This window comes from Petromyzon marinus, chromosome 66, assembly GCF_048934315.1.
Source record: "Petromyzon marinus isolate PM22_M1 ecotype Great Lakes invasive population chromosome 66, UKy_Petmar_22M1.pri1.0, whole genome shotgun sequence".
Lineage (NCBI taxonomy): Eukaryota > Metazoa > Chordata > Hyperoartia > Petromyzontiformes > Petromyzontidae > Petromyzon > Petromyzon marinus.
The window spans coordinates 694,149-711,271 of NC_133732.1; the positions used below are offsets into that span (position 1 = coordinate 694,149).

Here is a 17,123-nt window from a genome sequence, read left to right on the forward strand (position 1 = left end):
CTCCTGGTAGGTCTCCCTACCCACACCCCTGCCCCTCGACAACAAATTCAAAACTCAGCTGCATGCACCACTGCCGTCTTGAACCTCCTCTTCACCACTCATTGCTCCCCTCTCCTTCAACAACTTGACTGGCTTTTTCAAATTGCTCACCTTGGTTTTCAAAGCTTTGCATGGACTGCCCCTGCCCCTTACCTCTCTTTTATCATTTCCTTATATGAACCTTATGGCAGGACCCCGGGGTCCCGAAAAAACGGAAGTCAAAATCGTAATTAATTAATTTCTTTATTTTTGGCGACTCCATACCACCGCGCACATAAACGCCACGACCCACCATAAATCAATCCTCTCCTCGTTCTTCACCAAGCACCCGTCGTTGCCAAAATTGCTGTAGTCACAAACAAAACCTTGCTTGGCGCATTGTGTAGAGCTCGTCGAGAGGAACAGATTGCTGTATCGTTCGCCTTCGACAGACATAAAATGACGTCGCAATGCAGTTCATGCGAGAGCCGGGGGCTTATGGGACCTCGGGGTCCCGTCATAAGGTTCAAATGTCCCATCACGCCTGCTCTGGTCACACACAAGCTACCTATCTTCTTGTTGTCCCTCCTCCACTCTGCGCCCAATCTCACTTCCGCTCCTTCTCTCTGCTTGCCACCTTACACTGGAATAAAACTCTCTCTCCACCTCCGACTCTCCCCCTCACTTTCCTCTCTTCGCACTCCCGTCAGATCCTATCTCTTTTCTCTTGCCTTTCTCTTCCGCAACCCCTACCAGCACCACCTAACACCCTAACTCCTCCACTGCCGCAGCCTCCACTTCGCTCCCTCCACCCTAGTCACTACCCGATCCCCATCCCTTATCTTGCCATTTTGTGCCATAGTTGGTAAGTATTGTCAAGCACCTTGGTGAAAGGCCCTTTATACATCCAAAATATAATATAATTACTTAATATATATTTTATACCACGTAGTTTGAGAAGCTTTCCATGACTGTATCAGAGCAATTTCCATTTGGTACAAATAAAATGTGAGGTTGATCAATGCCCGGATGCAGTCGAGAGATGGCTCCTTATCGGTTAAATATGTTAAGTATTCTGATGATCTGGTGTTTGCTACTCACTCAGAGAAGGAGTTGGAGTCACTGCTGCTTGATCTGGAGCGTGCTACTAAGACATGGGGCCTTACAATCAGTTCTACTAAAACTCAGCACCTGCCTGGGTATTTTTGTCATTAAACACTCCACCCACTCAACTCCCTATTGGTAATGGGGCAGCTTTGGAGAGAGTGGAGAGGTTTCCATACTTGGCCAGTGTACTAATGACTAGTTCCAGTTTGACAGCAAAGGTCTCACTCTGAACGAGTCAAGTGGCATTTTCTTTCCATCGGCTGTGCAGCACTGTGTGGAAACCACCTCGTCTGTCGCTTCACATCAAGCTTCGGGTCGTATCTGCCACAGGCAAGCCTTCTCTTCTCTATGCTTGCGCAATATGAGCCCCCCCTAATAGAACATCTGTGCTGGTCATTACCTGTGGGCATCTCGATGCCCACAGGTAATGACGTTTAAAGTTTGTGATCCAACAACCCTTGCATCGAGTCCGCTTCTCCTACTCCAAGAACTCCTTTGATCCGAGGATCAGCTGCAGCTCCACCACAGTGTTTGTCAATGGGTCTCTACAAGTCTATGGGTTCCTCTGAGTGGGTTTTGCAGACTCATTCTGTTCTATGGGTCTGTACACGTGTGGGTCTCTACGTTACTCTGGGTTGGTGGCCACTCTTGTAGCCTCTTCTCACAGCGTCTAGACCTCTCCAGGCAACTTTGCCTGCCCCCTGTCTAAAATCTTGCGGTAACCACCCACTTCAACTCTGCTTTGGTAACTGCCTTGATTGGTCTCTCTTCGTCAAAAGTTGGGTACATGAATAAGCAATAAAAATGTAACCAGGCAAGAACTGGAGAGACCAGAATGAGTCTCATATGCAAGTTTAAAATGGTGCATGAGTCTGCCGGTAAGGGACGATGATTGCCACTGTTGTGTGTAATCCCAATTGAGTAATTTGTGGTGTTATTATTTGCATTTGGAAAATGATACTGCCACTCAAAGGGTTTACTCTTGTTAATGACGTGCGAGGATCATTAACGTCGACTGTGCGTTAGGCGAAGACGTAAGGTGACAGCACCCGCAGTCATGAACTGAAACCGTGAACCTCTGAAACAAGTAGCAAACCCTTCCATCAAGTCATCTCGCCGTGCGAGTGGTGGGCAAGTTATCTATGTTGGAATGGCATTTGCTCCCATCGTATAGTTCTGTGTTCCTTTAGAATGTTGTGTGATTTGGCACAAGCTGGGGTAACTTGTTTTTGTACCCTACGTGAGTTGTATGACCACCGAATCCACACCAGTGAGGATAACTATGGTAAAATATTAAACTATTTCACCTGGGAAATTCCCCCAAGATGGGACATCACATTTGCAAGGGTGTGCAGGGTGTCAATTCACGCACAGCAAAATATATCATGGAGAATCAAAATATTCCATCAAAATGCAGCCATCAACCTGACAGCAAAAAAATACAGGTTTCGCTGGTTCTACCACTCCTACAAAATATGCACAACGCATTCCACCCGCTGTCGCCTGAGTGGAAGATCCATCTGGTCAGTGACAAACCCCAACTCCTAACTGGAGTTAGAGGCAATGCCCCGGTCTCGTGCCAACGGCAAAAGAATGACCACGTCTGCCGCCCGAGTCACGCTTAAAAAGAGCTTCTTAGCTCAATGGGCTTTACTCGGAAAATAAACTTCTGATTATACTGATTCTGAAGTGTGTGTGTGTGTAAGTGGGCGAGTGGGAAAGTGGGTATGTGAGTTGTGGCGTGGGTGGATGAGTGAGTGGGTGAGTGGCCGAGAGAGTGTATGGGTGGGTGAGGGCGTGAGTGTGTGTGTGAGTTTGCCAGTGAGTGCGTGAGTGGGTGTAATAGTGGAATTCTTTGATGTTACCTGCCGGCCAAGTCGCCCTTGAAAAAGTATCTTAGCTTCATCAGGTGAAGGGACGAGACAGTCTCGAGAGACTGTCTCAGGCCACTTGTGTTGTGGCCGAAACGTCGTGATAATTTTATTGCGTTATTTTATTTTATTAATTTATTATTTTATTCTCATTCTACGTGGTGACTTTACCGATAGAACCAAAGAAGATGAACCTATTACTAGAAAAGGGGGTCGTGGTGGGAGCCCGGGATGGTGAGCGTCTGAAGAAGGTCTCTCTCCTGCTCGTGACCGGACGGTGTTGGCTGATCCGACGTCCGGGTTCTACGAGTAGGAGAGCCGAAGACATAGCCAGGGGTAGGGCTCAGAGAAGTCTGCAAGAGCCGGCTAAGGTTACGTGCGGTGCTGCTCTCCTCGGTCGGGCAGTGTTGGATGCGAGTGAGAGAGCCCAAGAGATCGCCCAGGCTAGGAATAGATAGAGCCTGAGGTCCGCGTGAAGGACCCACTGTAGGGACACCTACCTCTGGTGTGTTTTGTTACCCATGTGTTAATAAACCGGCGCAAGCCCTTACGAAGAGTTCAGTCTACGAGTCGTCCTGCACCACACAACAATTGTATTCAACTAAATCCCATTCTTATCATTGGCAAGCACTGCCCACGCCATATGCCCGGCATATAACTTCAGTGAATTGCAAGCGATGTGGATTCCTTGCTATTCGTTTCCCAAAGACACTCGCGGGCAGCCTACTTTCAATCGACACCATCGACATTAACAATAATATGACATCATGAACCAACAACGATTTAACATATCAACAACATGAACAACATTAACAATAGACTTGCTGTTCATGTGAACAACAACAATGTTCATGGGGATATTATCAACAGCATGCATATAGAAAGTAACATAATTAATGATCATCGGAATGACACTGAAATCAAGCGTCGCTTGTTGCCTATTTAGTCAAACTGTCCCCCTCATTACGATTCACGAGAGGAGAGGAAACAGGGCGGGCCGGCTACACGGGAATCACTGCACCACATTCTGGGCCTCACTCTGGGTCTCACTCATAGCAACTCCGCCCCTTACTGTGAAAAACGTGACAGCATCCTCTTAGAAAAAGAGTCTAGAGACTCACTGCGGTAATAATAATAGGGGTTTTCCCCTTTTTTCTTGCAACAACACTGAAACCTTTTTGCAAGGATTCATGTTGCTGCATTAACCACAATACCTGCAGTCAAAATGCAAACAAAAAAACATACTATGATAATATATGCATTGTCCTTGAAACTGATTGGTCCACACCAAGGGACGGCTTTCTTTTGAGCCTCGACCCAATTGGTGCTAGACCAGATGACGCCAAAAGGCGTACAGCTCAAAGACAATGCACTATCAAAGTAATGAGGGCTCGGGGTGAGCATCTACATCATTAGACCTCCTTTGCCAGTACCAAAATGTAATAATAGTTTTCCCCTTTTTTCTGGCAACAACACTGAAACCTTTTTACAAGGATTCATGTTGCTGCATTAACCACAATACCTGCAGTCAAAATGCAAACAAAACACATACTATGATAATATATGCATTGTCCTTGAAACTGATTGGTCCACACCAAGGGACGTCTTTCTTTTGAGCCTCGACCCAATTGGTGCTCGACCAAATGACGCCAAAAGGCGTCACACAGCTCAAAGACAATGCACTATCAAAGTAATGAGGGCTCGGGGTGAGCATCTACATCATTAGACCTCCTTTGCCAGTACCAAAATGTTTGCATTTTGACTGCAGGTATTGTGGTTAATGCAGACATGAATCCTTGTGAAAAAAGGTTTCAGTTTTATTGCCAGAAAAAAAGGGGAAAACTCCTATTATTACACTTTGGTACTGGCAAAGGAGGTCTAATGATGACTCACTGCGGTGTTTATGGGTAAACGAGCATAGGCCTAGTGCTGCTAGGGGTGCCATGGTGGTGAAATGTTATCTCCCTCGCCTGGTATGCAGGAAGTCGTGGGTTCAATCCCAACCCTGATGCCTGTATATTTGGAGTTTGCATGTCTCTCTCTATGAGACATTCAATCGACGTGCGTTTAGAGTATTTAACCGCTTTAATTTCCCAGGTGATAAGCCACTTAATTGCGATATCATATGTGGCCAGGTCGCGTCTCAAAAAGATCTATATAGCACAGTCGGCCTTACCTGATAAAATAAAAGTTTATAGTTTAAAGGAACAGAGATCGTTGTTTGTAGGGTTAGATGTACCGAGTTAGCCATTCACGCCACACTAATTTTTTTTGCAGCATAAATTTTTATTCCACAAGCATTTTGCTGTGCGTTGATCACTTAAATGAATTATTTGCCAGTTTCAACTCTCGCCTGAGGCCCAGTCATTACACACACACATAAACGTGAATCATATCAAGATGACACACCTCAATCACAGACTAAAGAACGGCGTCAAGGGAGGTCAAATAAATGTGGCCATGGTGTGGAAAGTGCCATACCTCTCCCCTCCCCTTCCCACCCCTCCTCTCTTCTCCGCTGCCCTCCACACCCATCCCCTCTTTTCCTCTCTCAGTTCCCCTCCTTCTTCCCTTCCTCTCCTCTCTCCTCCTGTCCCATCCCCTCCCTTCCTCTCCTGTCCACTCCCCTCCTTTCCCCCCTCGCATTCCGCGGTGTCGCTCACCTGCACTCCCCACCCACCACTCCCCCACTCAGTAGCTGAGCAGGAACCCGGAGAAGACGCTGTCCCCCCCCTCCCTGGGCACAATGACCACATCGGCTGCGTTCCCTTGGTGCGCGCGCAGCCACACGGAGTCCCCGGCGGCAAGCGCAACCACGGCGCTGCCAGAAATCTCCTCGTCAGTCTTGCCGCCGAAATTCGCCACGGTCTTCCCCTTCGGACTGGCAACGCCCGCCTTGCTCGTCGCCAACTGCACATTCACATACGCTCCTCTCGCTCCTGCTTCTCTTCGTCTTCCCAGGGTGAGGTGGAAGGATAAAAAGTAAAGTCCGGCTACGGGGCTCGTGAAGTTGTTAGAGTGGGTGTCGTAGATGCCCTGGCCGTTGACCAGGACGGAGTCGAAGGGGAAGACGCCACCCGGCGGCACGGTGATGGTGACTCCGATGGAAGCATTCGAGGTGGAGGAGAGTTTGACGGAGAATGCAAGCGGCGAAGGTGAGGTTCCCGAGCAGCCTGCGTGGAGGGGTGGAGGGGTGAGTGGCGCGGGGTATTTAAAATTTGAGTGCTGCCAATGTGAAAAAGGAAATAGAGGGTCAGGTTAAGGGTGGTGTTGGGGCTTCCAGTGTGGGGTTGTTGGGTAAAGTATGGATGCTCTACTTCCCAAACACCACTGGCTCCCTGTCTACTATCGCTGTCTGTTTATATTGCTCACTCTTAGTCTATGAATCCCTCCATGGTCTCGCCCCACCACCCTATATCGCTTCTCTCATCTCTTACTACTCTGTCCCATCGCATCCTCTTTGCTCCCTAATCTGTACTATTCCTCTCTGTTCCTCCCTCGTCACCCCTATTACTACCCGTATCACCACCCCGACCCCTATCACTAAGAATAGAATGTAACACGTAGGCTTTCGCGACCATTGTTATTCATAATAAAAGTTATTGTGGGTTAGATTACGTAAAATAAGTGTCCTTAACCCACTACCATCCGACACAGCCTATCACTAAGCTTTGTCACGTAAACGAAACGTGGCAATTAATTGCTACTTCAGCACACTAGTGTGATAAAGAGTAAAACCGTAACATTTATCATTTGATTATGCTGTTTTGCTGGTAATTACAACCGGCTTCATCGGGCGAATTGTGCAGGAATTGTGAAGAAGTCCTCCCGTTTCCGATCTTAAATAGAAGAAAGTGAGGTCATCACTGTCACCATATCAAGTGCCAAGGTCAGAAGGGGGTTGATGTAATAATGTAAATTACAATTGATTGTTAATCTATCACTTCCCTAATTTCTATCTCTACCTCTACCCCAAAACCCTTCTTAGCCACTCCCGCCTGTTATTCTGTCACCATAATTACTCCACCACTTTTAATAATAACCCCACTCTTTATTATCTCAACCACTGTCATTTTGAGTACAATTTTACATGTTTTGTAAAGCACATAGCATTTAGGCACTACGATGTAAACCTATATAAGATAAACTAAGGACCCGACGAAGAATAACATATAAGTGGGTTTGTGTGTGCCTCTGAGGGTTTGCACTGTAAGTCAATAAAATCGGACACCCCACAAAATCACTAATCATTATGCCATGTATGTGTAACGACTCTCGGACAACTTCTGTAGTCTCCGTTATTTATATATTAAGGCGCATCATGCAGAGAACTCCATCTCGTGTCCTACAGATCCTCGGCTAGTATAATATACAGACACCTGGGCTAGGATAACACACAAGTAGCGATGACGTGAAGACAGTGACGGCCCGACGAGAGCGAAGACGTAGAGACAGTCGACACCGATCCCACGGCAGCCCCGAGCTCCCTTGCCCGCCGCCTTTTATTTCTCCCCGGCGTGGCGTTGCTCCACCCCCAGCCACGCCCCCTTTTTGGAGTTGTCTCGGCCTACACGGATGGTTCCCTCCTGTAATCATCCCTCGTGAACACTTGGCCACGCACTGTCCCTGCACCCGCACTGTCTCCCCCCCCCTACACCCACGCACTGTCTCCTCTCCACGCACTGTCTTCAAATACGGCCTGTCTCTCTCTCCGCACTGTCCTTACATATGGAAGAAAGTAGGTGTGGTGTTGCCAGTGGGGCGTGTCCTTGATCATATATGGCCTTGTGGATCGTGAATAGAGGTGTCTATTGTATCGATTCTTCTCGCAGTCAATCTCAGAGCTATGTTAGGGTGTCGATTCATCGAGGGTTAATCACTGCGTAAATTCGTTGGCAATAGATCCACGGATCGAGTAATACCATTGGTTAGTATAGCGTCGTGCGAATAGCCCCCCCTTTTTCTGATTGGCGAATATCTGCACGATCACTGATTAAGTCGCAGTCCGTTTTTATCGCGCATCCTTTCTCAGGCACGCCCCGTGCTGGACTCATCTACAAAGTGGAGCAGGGATTGGCCAAAACATCTCAAGTTCCTAAAAAAAAATCCTGCAAGTCACTCAGTTGAGATCAACAACCTGTATAGCCCAAACAACCTGTTGGGGGCAAGTGCTGTTAGCCAGCAGCACCGATAAAGGCCTGCACGGCACACGAGGGGGTGGGTGGCCAGCACCCCACCCGGCCTCCTCTGTCTGCTGATGTTTAGACACCGCACGAAGGGAGGCCCCGGACCGGTTCAGATTATTGTCTATGATGTTAGTGGTGTTGGCCGTGAGCGGTAATCTAACTCAGGTCTATGCCGGGTTCGTAGAGCAGCGTGCTAACTGCTTTGCCACCACTCCCCAAGAGATTGAGATCACAGCAGCAACAGCAGCATGTATATTGCACTTATTTTGCACCGTACGTACCCAACCGCAATAACAAACCACGGTAAATGCAGTTCTACAGAAATTAGTTTTCAATTTAGATGAAAAAATGCATAGCTCCAGTGACTTCCTAAAATCCGAAGAGCATTCCAGACGGCCGCAGAAGCGCATCTGAAAGCGCACAATGCGGTGACCACCATCTTTGTTTGAGTTGCAGCGACATCGCTGGGCTATGGCGAACACTTGGAAGGACCCTCCTGGAAAAAATGTTCTTGAAACTCTGAGCCTTTCCTGGCTAAACTAGTTTAGTAATAATATATTGTACCATTTTTGGACCGGTATAAACATTTTGAAAAAAAATATGCCCTACCCTTCCCATCAATAGTACAATAGGTGGTAAGATGTTCAGACACTAACCCATTGTTGCAAGCAAATCTGCATTAACCACACATCATGCTTGTGGTAAAGCATGAAAACAAACATGATTTAATTAAAAAAAAGATGTTGTACAAAAAAGGTCCTATAGCTATAACTGCTCGACCTGAGCTATTAATGCTTTGATATTTCCATTGCCCTTGTAGTGTTCATCTATTGTCGTTGTTCTCTGGTCTAACACTCGTGGTGAGACAAGACAATAAAGGAGGCTGTCTCGGGTGTAGGCCAATCAGTTTCAAAGACAATGCATACATTATTATCAAAATATGTTTGTTTGCATGTTTTACCACAAGCACGATGTGTGGTGACTGCAGACTTGATGACGCCTTGTAAAAATAGGTGTCTGAACATCTTAACACCTTATGTATTTTAGCTGGAAAGGGTAAAGTATATTATTTTTTCACTAATCATAATCATCATCGTAAAACTTGCAGTTGTAATAATGTTTTGTTTCATAATAATGCGTCGTTCATGCAAATTTCAATCTGACAATCGCTGAGTAATAACAGAGCAAGCCGCAAGTCAAGATGTTTTTAGAGAATGCTGTCAGGCTTGTGTGGACGCACCTGGAAGTCGTTGCTCACCCTTCTCACAGGGAATTCCAGGTAGACCTAATGTGGAACAGATACATACAAAGATGCAGACAAAGATCCCTCATTATTAGCCTGAACTCAATGTCCTGTTAGACAGCACACATCAAAGCCACTCGCCTACTGGATGAGATAAGAACTTATTTAAAACTAAACTACAGTGTTTTATTTAAAGTTCACTGAGCTATATAACTGTATGATATTTTTTTCTTATAACCCATTCACATTTTCCCTGTGTTATATGTTCCTGAGCGCCCAATGAACACATCACCCACCTCCAAATAAATAAGCAAGGTATGGTAATAATCATTACCGGTATGATGCCACATTGCATTGTTACCTTATTACTGATTCAACAACTCGGCACTATCTGCATAGGAGCCTCTGCGTGGGTTCAAGGCGCGGATCAGCCGAGAGTTTGCGCGCAGGAGGGAGTAGCTGGGGGAGGAGAAGAGGGAGGCGCTGGAGCACGTGGACAAGGAGGGCCGCTCCGTGCTGTCCCGCTTTCAGGCGGACATCGCTCGCTACGAGAGCAGAGCACGCGGCCTGGAGCGGGAGATCAACCAGCTGTCCGCCGCCCTCGACCGTACAGGACTCGCTCTCCTTTCTGCAGGTGACCGACCTCAATTTTAAACTAAAATATTAAACAAAACAAGTTTTTTTTTATTTTACTAGGTAAATCCAACTGAGCTAAATAGCTCTTTTTCAGAAGCACCATGGCCACAAATGATAGCTCAACCAAGTGGCTTATCATCACGTGTAAATGTATTTCAGCACCTCCGATTAGCACAGTTGGCTACGTATGGAGCGAAATAAGTTCAACATAAAGTACATATGTACATTATAGCAGCCAAAATAATCTAACGCATGTTGATTTTAAATGTGGAGAACAAAAACAGAGGACTCGGGGAAAAAACATGCGACCACTACAGGGAGAACACGCAGACTCCTGTAAACCAGGCGAGGTAGTCAACATGTGCCCACCACGGTACCCCACTCAGAGATTTGATTTATCAGAGGTTTTATCTACAACTAGGCTCACCACCCTGTGAGACATTGACATTGGTAACATCCACGCGACCACGGCTAGAAAACGCAAACGCCAAATATACAGGTATCATCAGGGGTCGCGATCTAACCCACGTCCTCCTGCATACCAGGCGAGTGAGATAACTTCTTGATACCGTGGCACACTGCCCAAGTACGGAAACTCCTCCTCCACTCCCTCCCAAACTGTCCCATCGCTCATGCGGAGTGGAGGCGATGGAGTGTTTAGTTTAGCTCCACGTGTGGCCGCCTTTGTCTCCCCAGTGCTAATGTTCACACACCACAGTTGGTCCTTGAGGCTGAGTCGATCTAGGAGAGGATACTTTAGAGATAGTTTACACTGATATCGTCTGTGAAGTGGAGATACATCTAAGGTCGCTGGGTTCGTAGTGCAGTGCACTAATCACTGTGCCGCCGCTGCATACACAAGGATAAAGACAAAGATCCCCCATATAGCCTTGTTGAGGCAAGTACTGTTAGCAAGTAGCAACTATGAAGGCCGGTGCAGCACACGAGAGGGTGGGTGGCCAGCACCACGCACAATATCCTTTGTACACAATGCTGATGCTTAAACTCTGCACAAGGTACTCATTTCAGGCTGAGTTGAACAAGGGGAGGACCAGGAGTTATTCAAATATTCGCCACTGGTCGTGACCTGGAATCGAACTCGGTTAGACGGGTTCGCAGTAAAGTGAAGTAACAACGGCGCCACCGCTCCCCATACACAGGCTCACACCCACACACTCACACAAATATCCCCATATAGTCTCAACAGACTGTAAGGGAAAATGCCCTTAGCGAGTACCTATGAAGGCCACACTCACCCATTCACTCACCCAGTGGGTGAGTAAGTAGGTGAGTGAGGGAGTGGGTGGCTGAATGAGTGAGTGGGTAGGTGGGTGAGTATGTGAGTGAGTGAGTAGGTGGGTGGGTGACTGGCTGGGTGGAAAGGGGTGTGAGTCAGGGAGTGGGTGGGTGGCAGGAGGGGGTGTGTGGGGGGGGGGTTCCAATGCATTTTTTATTCCTTACCAGGGGGCCCCATTGGACCAGGTGATCCCGGAATCCCAGGAAATCCGGGGAGCCCGCGTGGCGCGGGTGGACCCACGCAAGTGCATTTGTCTGGGTGGTAGGGCTCCGAGGTCGACCAGCTGGGAGCTCCCAGACCACAGAGTAGAGCGGCAGCGAGCAGCAGGGACGCGTGGTGAGACATCACCTACTCCTGTGCACGGAGAAACCACGTGGTTGGTGGTGGTCGTGTCAGCAGCACACAGTCTGCCATTCTTAAAATGGGGTAGTGGACACCGACCATCGCAGTTGAAGAATGGCAGGGGCATCTTATAGATAACTTGTTGATCAGTGGGAAGATCCGCTCCACGGTAGGTCTTGGTGTCAAGGAAATGGGCCCGCATCCACTCCTCTGTAACTATATAGTCCAGCATATGTCCTTGCTTGGACCAGGCATGCATCCATAATTTTGTATGCATACACTGATACTGGCACAGTGTATTGCTAATTACAAGCCCATGGGCTAGCAGCCTCCTATCGTTATTATTGAGCTGATCTGGCCCATGCCTTTCAATCACTCTGGCCCAGGTATGCATCATGACCCACTCGAATATTAAAGTCATCCAACAGGCTGACTATCCCGAGAGGCCACTTTAGCTAGCACTTGGGACAGGAGGTTATAGGCTAATCGGACTTGTCTGCATCCCTCGACCTTTTTCCACCTCAAGATGATGGGGAGCGAGCCCACAGCAGCCTGGGACTCACAGCTTCTCACACTTTGCCTCCACACTGATGTTTTGCGGTTTCCTGCTCTGAGTGGAGGACTATTCACACCTCATGGCAACTGGAGCCAGAACCAATCTACCAGACCTTCTGGATTCCACAGAGAGCCAGACGCGGTATCGGTCCATCTCCCAACATAGGAACGGCAGCATCTCCGCAGCGAGAGTTTGAACATTCTACGTTGCCAACAGCAGTAGTTTCCTGTTCCTGGCGGAACCGTGAGATGGGGGGGGGGGGAGTTCAGTCTGGCTCCGCCAAATGGGGACTGGCCAGAAGGCGCCATAAACGCCTGTCCCCCTGGAGCCTCCAGCACGAGCTTAGTTGGGTGTTTCCACTGTGGTATTTAGTAATGAATAGTGCCAGGTGGAGGTGTTACCAGCACTTTGTACAACGTACTCAACCCCTGCTTACCCCACTACACCTGACCAACCGCATACTAGACCACATCACATACCCACATACTAACCATACACCAAAGTCAAAGGCTACATTGGAACAAGTATGAGTTTGTTACTCCATCCTGATTTTTTTAAAGCCCATTTTTTGAATAACGTAACATTTGTTCAACATTATTACTCAATCAAGTATTGATTTTATGCATTTTAAATGTCAGTAAAATGTTGATTTAACATTTGGGAAACATTACATCCTGTCTACAAAACCAAATGTAATGTGACACACGTTTACGTGTGTAGTGACGCAGATCAGAGACAGCAACACTTGGAGGCACTTCTTTATTTAACACCATCGGGATATATGCATCCATAAGTGGGTGCACACCATTATAATTAAGACCGTCTGTTGTCGGCGCTACTACTTAGTTAAAACAGTTGGTAGGCTGTCTGACTAATAGCAACCCGGGATGGTGAAGACGGAGACGACAATGAGGAGATGGTGACGACGACGAGAAGGTGACAACGATGATCTTGAACAGCCACGATGGGGATTCCACTTCCAGCAACAGCCCCGAGCTCTCGCTCAGGGCCCCCTCTTATACTCCCAGCGTGGCCTTGCTCCGCCCTGGCCATACCCCCCTTCTGGAACCTACTGGCCACGCCCCCCTTCTGGAACCTACTAGCCGGTTCCCGGGGCTTCCCGATGGGCCCCTTCTATGACCTTTCCCCTAGATGTCCCACCTCTTCTATATATATCGTGACTTGCTGACGCGAGTACGGCCGTATACCGCAGTTACCCTTTTTCGCCAGCAGCCAGCGCTATGCCACCATTGATCGATGTCCTCCACAGAAACTTAATTCGCGCGATGTTTCTACTGTGCAACGTACTAAAAATAAAGTTGTTTAAAAAAATAAAAGGTCACATCACTGCAGGAGAGGAAGACAAGGTAAAAAATATATATATATATTTTTTAAACATTTCTCAAATGTATTTGTGTTAATCTCGGTAAAAATAATCATGTTCAGTTCTGCACTGTACACTTAGCACTCTTCTCCAAATGAATGTATAGCAGTCGGGGGCTATTTTCTACCATGTTATAGCATTAATAATGGTTCATGCTTGATATACTAAATCCCATATTTCTACCTTTTTCTTGTGAAACATTGGGGTTCGAGCCCGTGTTCAGGAACATATGATTGCGCCTATGGAAAAATAGGCTCTGAAAATTACCATCTGATCTACAACGTAGTTTATATCTCACTAAGTCGACAGCAGTCTGCGCTCCACTATCTTCGCACGCTTCCGCATCACAAAAATGGGGCAACTTCTTATGAAGACTTGCGCACAATTGTAACCTTTAAAGCAGTCTGCGTGAAACTCGGACTCGTTGAGGATAATAATGCAAAGAATCGAGTAATGGAAGAAGTCAATACCATCAGATGTGGGCCTCAACTACGTCTAGTATTCGCCACAATCCTCTTCTACTGCACTCTGGAACAAATGTGAGAATGAACGTAGAAAAGACTTGTTGCACAACGACAAAACTAACGAATTCACTCCACTTCATTGAATGTATGGTTCTCCTCCATCTTCAAGAAAGAGTGGAATGATAAGCCGTGGTTGAAAGCGAACCTCACGTCCAGACGAAGCTTTTTATCCCTTGGATGCCTCTGGCTCCAGTTAAAACATATTTCCATTATCGAAGACACGAACACTATTTCCAATTCGTCCCACTTTTGGAGTCACCGCCAACAAGAGCCAAGGACAAACACTGCAAACAATTGGAATCTTCCTCCCTTACAGTAGTTTACATTTTACAATTGCATAGCTTAGCCCTCATGGCCACCAAGCCCTGCGCAAAATCTTCTAATAATGTCAAGGAAGGAAAATCCCCCATTAAAGCTAACAGACTCGCACACAGACACGAAGGCTCACAAGGCCAAAGATCCAGTCCCTTCACCTGATGAAGGCCACTTGTGTTGTGGCCGAAACGTCGTGAGAATTTTATTGTGTTATTTTATTTTATTATTTTATTCTCATTCTACGTGACTTTACCGAAAGAACCAAAGAAGATGAATCCTTGCAGTCACGAAAGCTTTAAATCGAAAAAATCCCCCGTATAGCCTAAACATTGTAGGGGCAAGTGTTGTTAGTGAGCACCTATGAAGGCCGGCACAGCACATGAGGGGGTGGGTGGCCAGCACCACGCCAGGTCGTCTTTGTCTCCCCAGTGGAGATGTTTACTACGAACCGCGCCAGGTACGGATTTGAGTCTGAGTCGACCTAGGGGAGGCTCAGGACCGGTTCAAATATTTGTCAATGGTGTTGGACGTGAGTGGAAATCAAACTTGGGTCGCGAGGTTCGTAGAGCAGCACTATAACCGTTACATTACCGTTCCCCACTATACAAAGACAAAGATCCCCCGTATACCTTTGACAGACTGTTAGGACAAGTGCTGTGAGCGAGCAGCACCTATGAAGGCCGGCACAGTACACGAGGGGGTGGGTGACACACACGCACATACTAACAGCAGTAACAGGAAGCACGGCCTCTGGGGGTTAGCGGTGGTGGGGGGGGGGTTGCCCCTTGCCAACAGACCTCCCCCATGCCTTCTGCACCGACCCCCTCGTGTATCATTCCGGCTTCATCAGGCGCTACTCTCCAACGGCACTTGCCCCTGTTAAGGATGTACGGTGGGGGTCTTTGTCTATTACCGTGCTACTGAGATGTTGAACCGTCATTAATTGTGGTGAAATGTTTCTGAAATAAGCGTGCGGAGTGGCGCTGGAGGGTCAATGAAATATCAAAATAAACGACGCTGAGCTTGACCGCCAAAAAAGTAAATGCAATGCACGTGGACACCCGTTAGGCAACGGGTCCTCGGGGTTAATATTGTCGTGCAGTCACAGCACGGGCAGAACACCTCGCCTTGCGAGACCTCACAAACGCCCATTCATTCCAGCGCCCTTTGTCGTGGAAGACGTTTGTACAAAATCCAAAATTAATCTGCGAAGTGCTCACGTCGCCCCGCCCCCACGATTCTCTCAGCCAATGAGAGAGACGCACGGCTCTGAGCCAACCAGAACCCACCACACCACTCCCCGCGATTGGATGATCACGATTCGTGGTCACGATTACGTTTAACAAAAAAAATGTCTTAGCCAGGTGAGAAATCATGAGAGACCAGGATAGAGTTACAGGCTCCCGCTGAAATAAACCTCACCAGAGACATTTAGACCAGTGGTTCTTAACATTCACTGCAGACTTACACCCCTTTGCTTCTCAATTATAAAACCAATTCTGTTAATAAATGCATTGCTCTGATGAAACTTACGTGCCCTTGCTTAATTCGTGCTTTATAAAAAAAAATCTGGCCACGTCTCGCATCCCTAGAAATGGTAATCTCGCATCCCCAGGGGGTGCGTGCACCCCAGGTTAAGAACCACTGATTTAGACCGAGGGCATCGCTAAGATCACCGAGGTGCTGGGGCTCTTCTCTGAGAGTGAGCCCGGACTGGGAGTGCAGCAGCTGCAACCCACCGCTGCCTTGTAGGAGGAGTACAGAATAATCCATTCAGGAATACAGTGCATAATACTTACTGATGTTATTGTAATTTTATTAATAGGCAACGTTTACCGTCCGTATTTTTATTGTTGGCGTTATTACCGATACCTCAACGAAGCCATATATATTGCTAATACCAAAGAAATAACGTCGGGAATGCATCCCCATATTTCCCATGATACTATAATGATTCGATGAGCGCTCACTTCTCCAGGAACAACGCATGTTGAGGAGCGCCAAGCGAGCTCTGCCTTTACCTGGCGAGCAGACGTGAAGAAGAGGAGCTCTGTGCGAGAGGAGATCTGTACGAGTCCCAGTCAGCAACGATTGGTGTCGCAGACTGCCCTCCCGTTTATATTTGCCTCCCTTGTGAGCAAACATCTCCCCCACTCTCCCACTCTGTGTGTTTTAGATATTGGGGCAAGACAAGGGTCGTGAAAAAAAAAGAGATAGCGATAGGGAGAGAGCGGAGGAGCGATTAGGGGCCATGAACTCGGTATCACGGTCACTTGGGGCCAAATTTGTAATCATGGCTCGGCTCTGTTTTTGGCTGAGAACATTCTCTTTTGGCTGAGGACCATTGCCTAGAAAAGTCGTCCATCACAATCACACACAACTATCCAATTACTCACACATTGGTATTCCAATCACACGGTATTCAATAACACAGCATTCTGATCACATGCATCATTCCAATTACACACAACAGCAACGGAAACAACAGAAGAAACAAAGGCAACAACAGCAACAAGAACAGCAGCAACAATAGCAACTGCAACAACAGCAGCAGCAACATTAACAACAGCAGCTGCAACATTAACAACAGCAACAACACCTTGCGATGGTGACGCTGTGACTCATGCTGCTAATGACCGTCTGT

The 17,123-nt window shown here is 47.4% G+C and overlaps 1 protein-coding gene across 2 annotated transcripts; it reads right to left on the reverse strand.

Moving 5' to 3' along the window:
• Positions 1–268: 268 nt before the first annotated feature.
• Positions 269–16,621, reverse strand: LOC116956575 (complement C1q tumor necrosis factor-related protein 5-like). Of its 2 annotated transcripts, none has more exons than XM_032978280.2 (4): positions 16,501–16,621; positions 11,523–11,712; positions 9,423–9,467; positions 269–6,169 (listed from the first exon to the last, which is right to left on the reverse strand). In XM_032978280.2, exons 2-4 carry the CDS (start codon positions 11,701–11,703, stop codon positions 5,688–5,690), a joined length of 708 nt encoding a protein of 235 aa, XP_032834171.2. In that variant the 5' UTR covers positions 11,704–11,712; positions 16,501–16,621; the 3' UTR covers positions 269–5,687. The 2 variants fall into 2 exon arrangements, with proteins under 2 accessions (XP_032834171.2, XP_075910482.1); XM_076054367.1 differs by lacking the exon at positions 16,501–16,621 and adding an exon at positions 14,111–14,135.
• Positions 16,622–17,123: the final 502 nt, after the last annotated feature.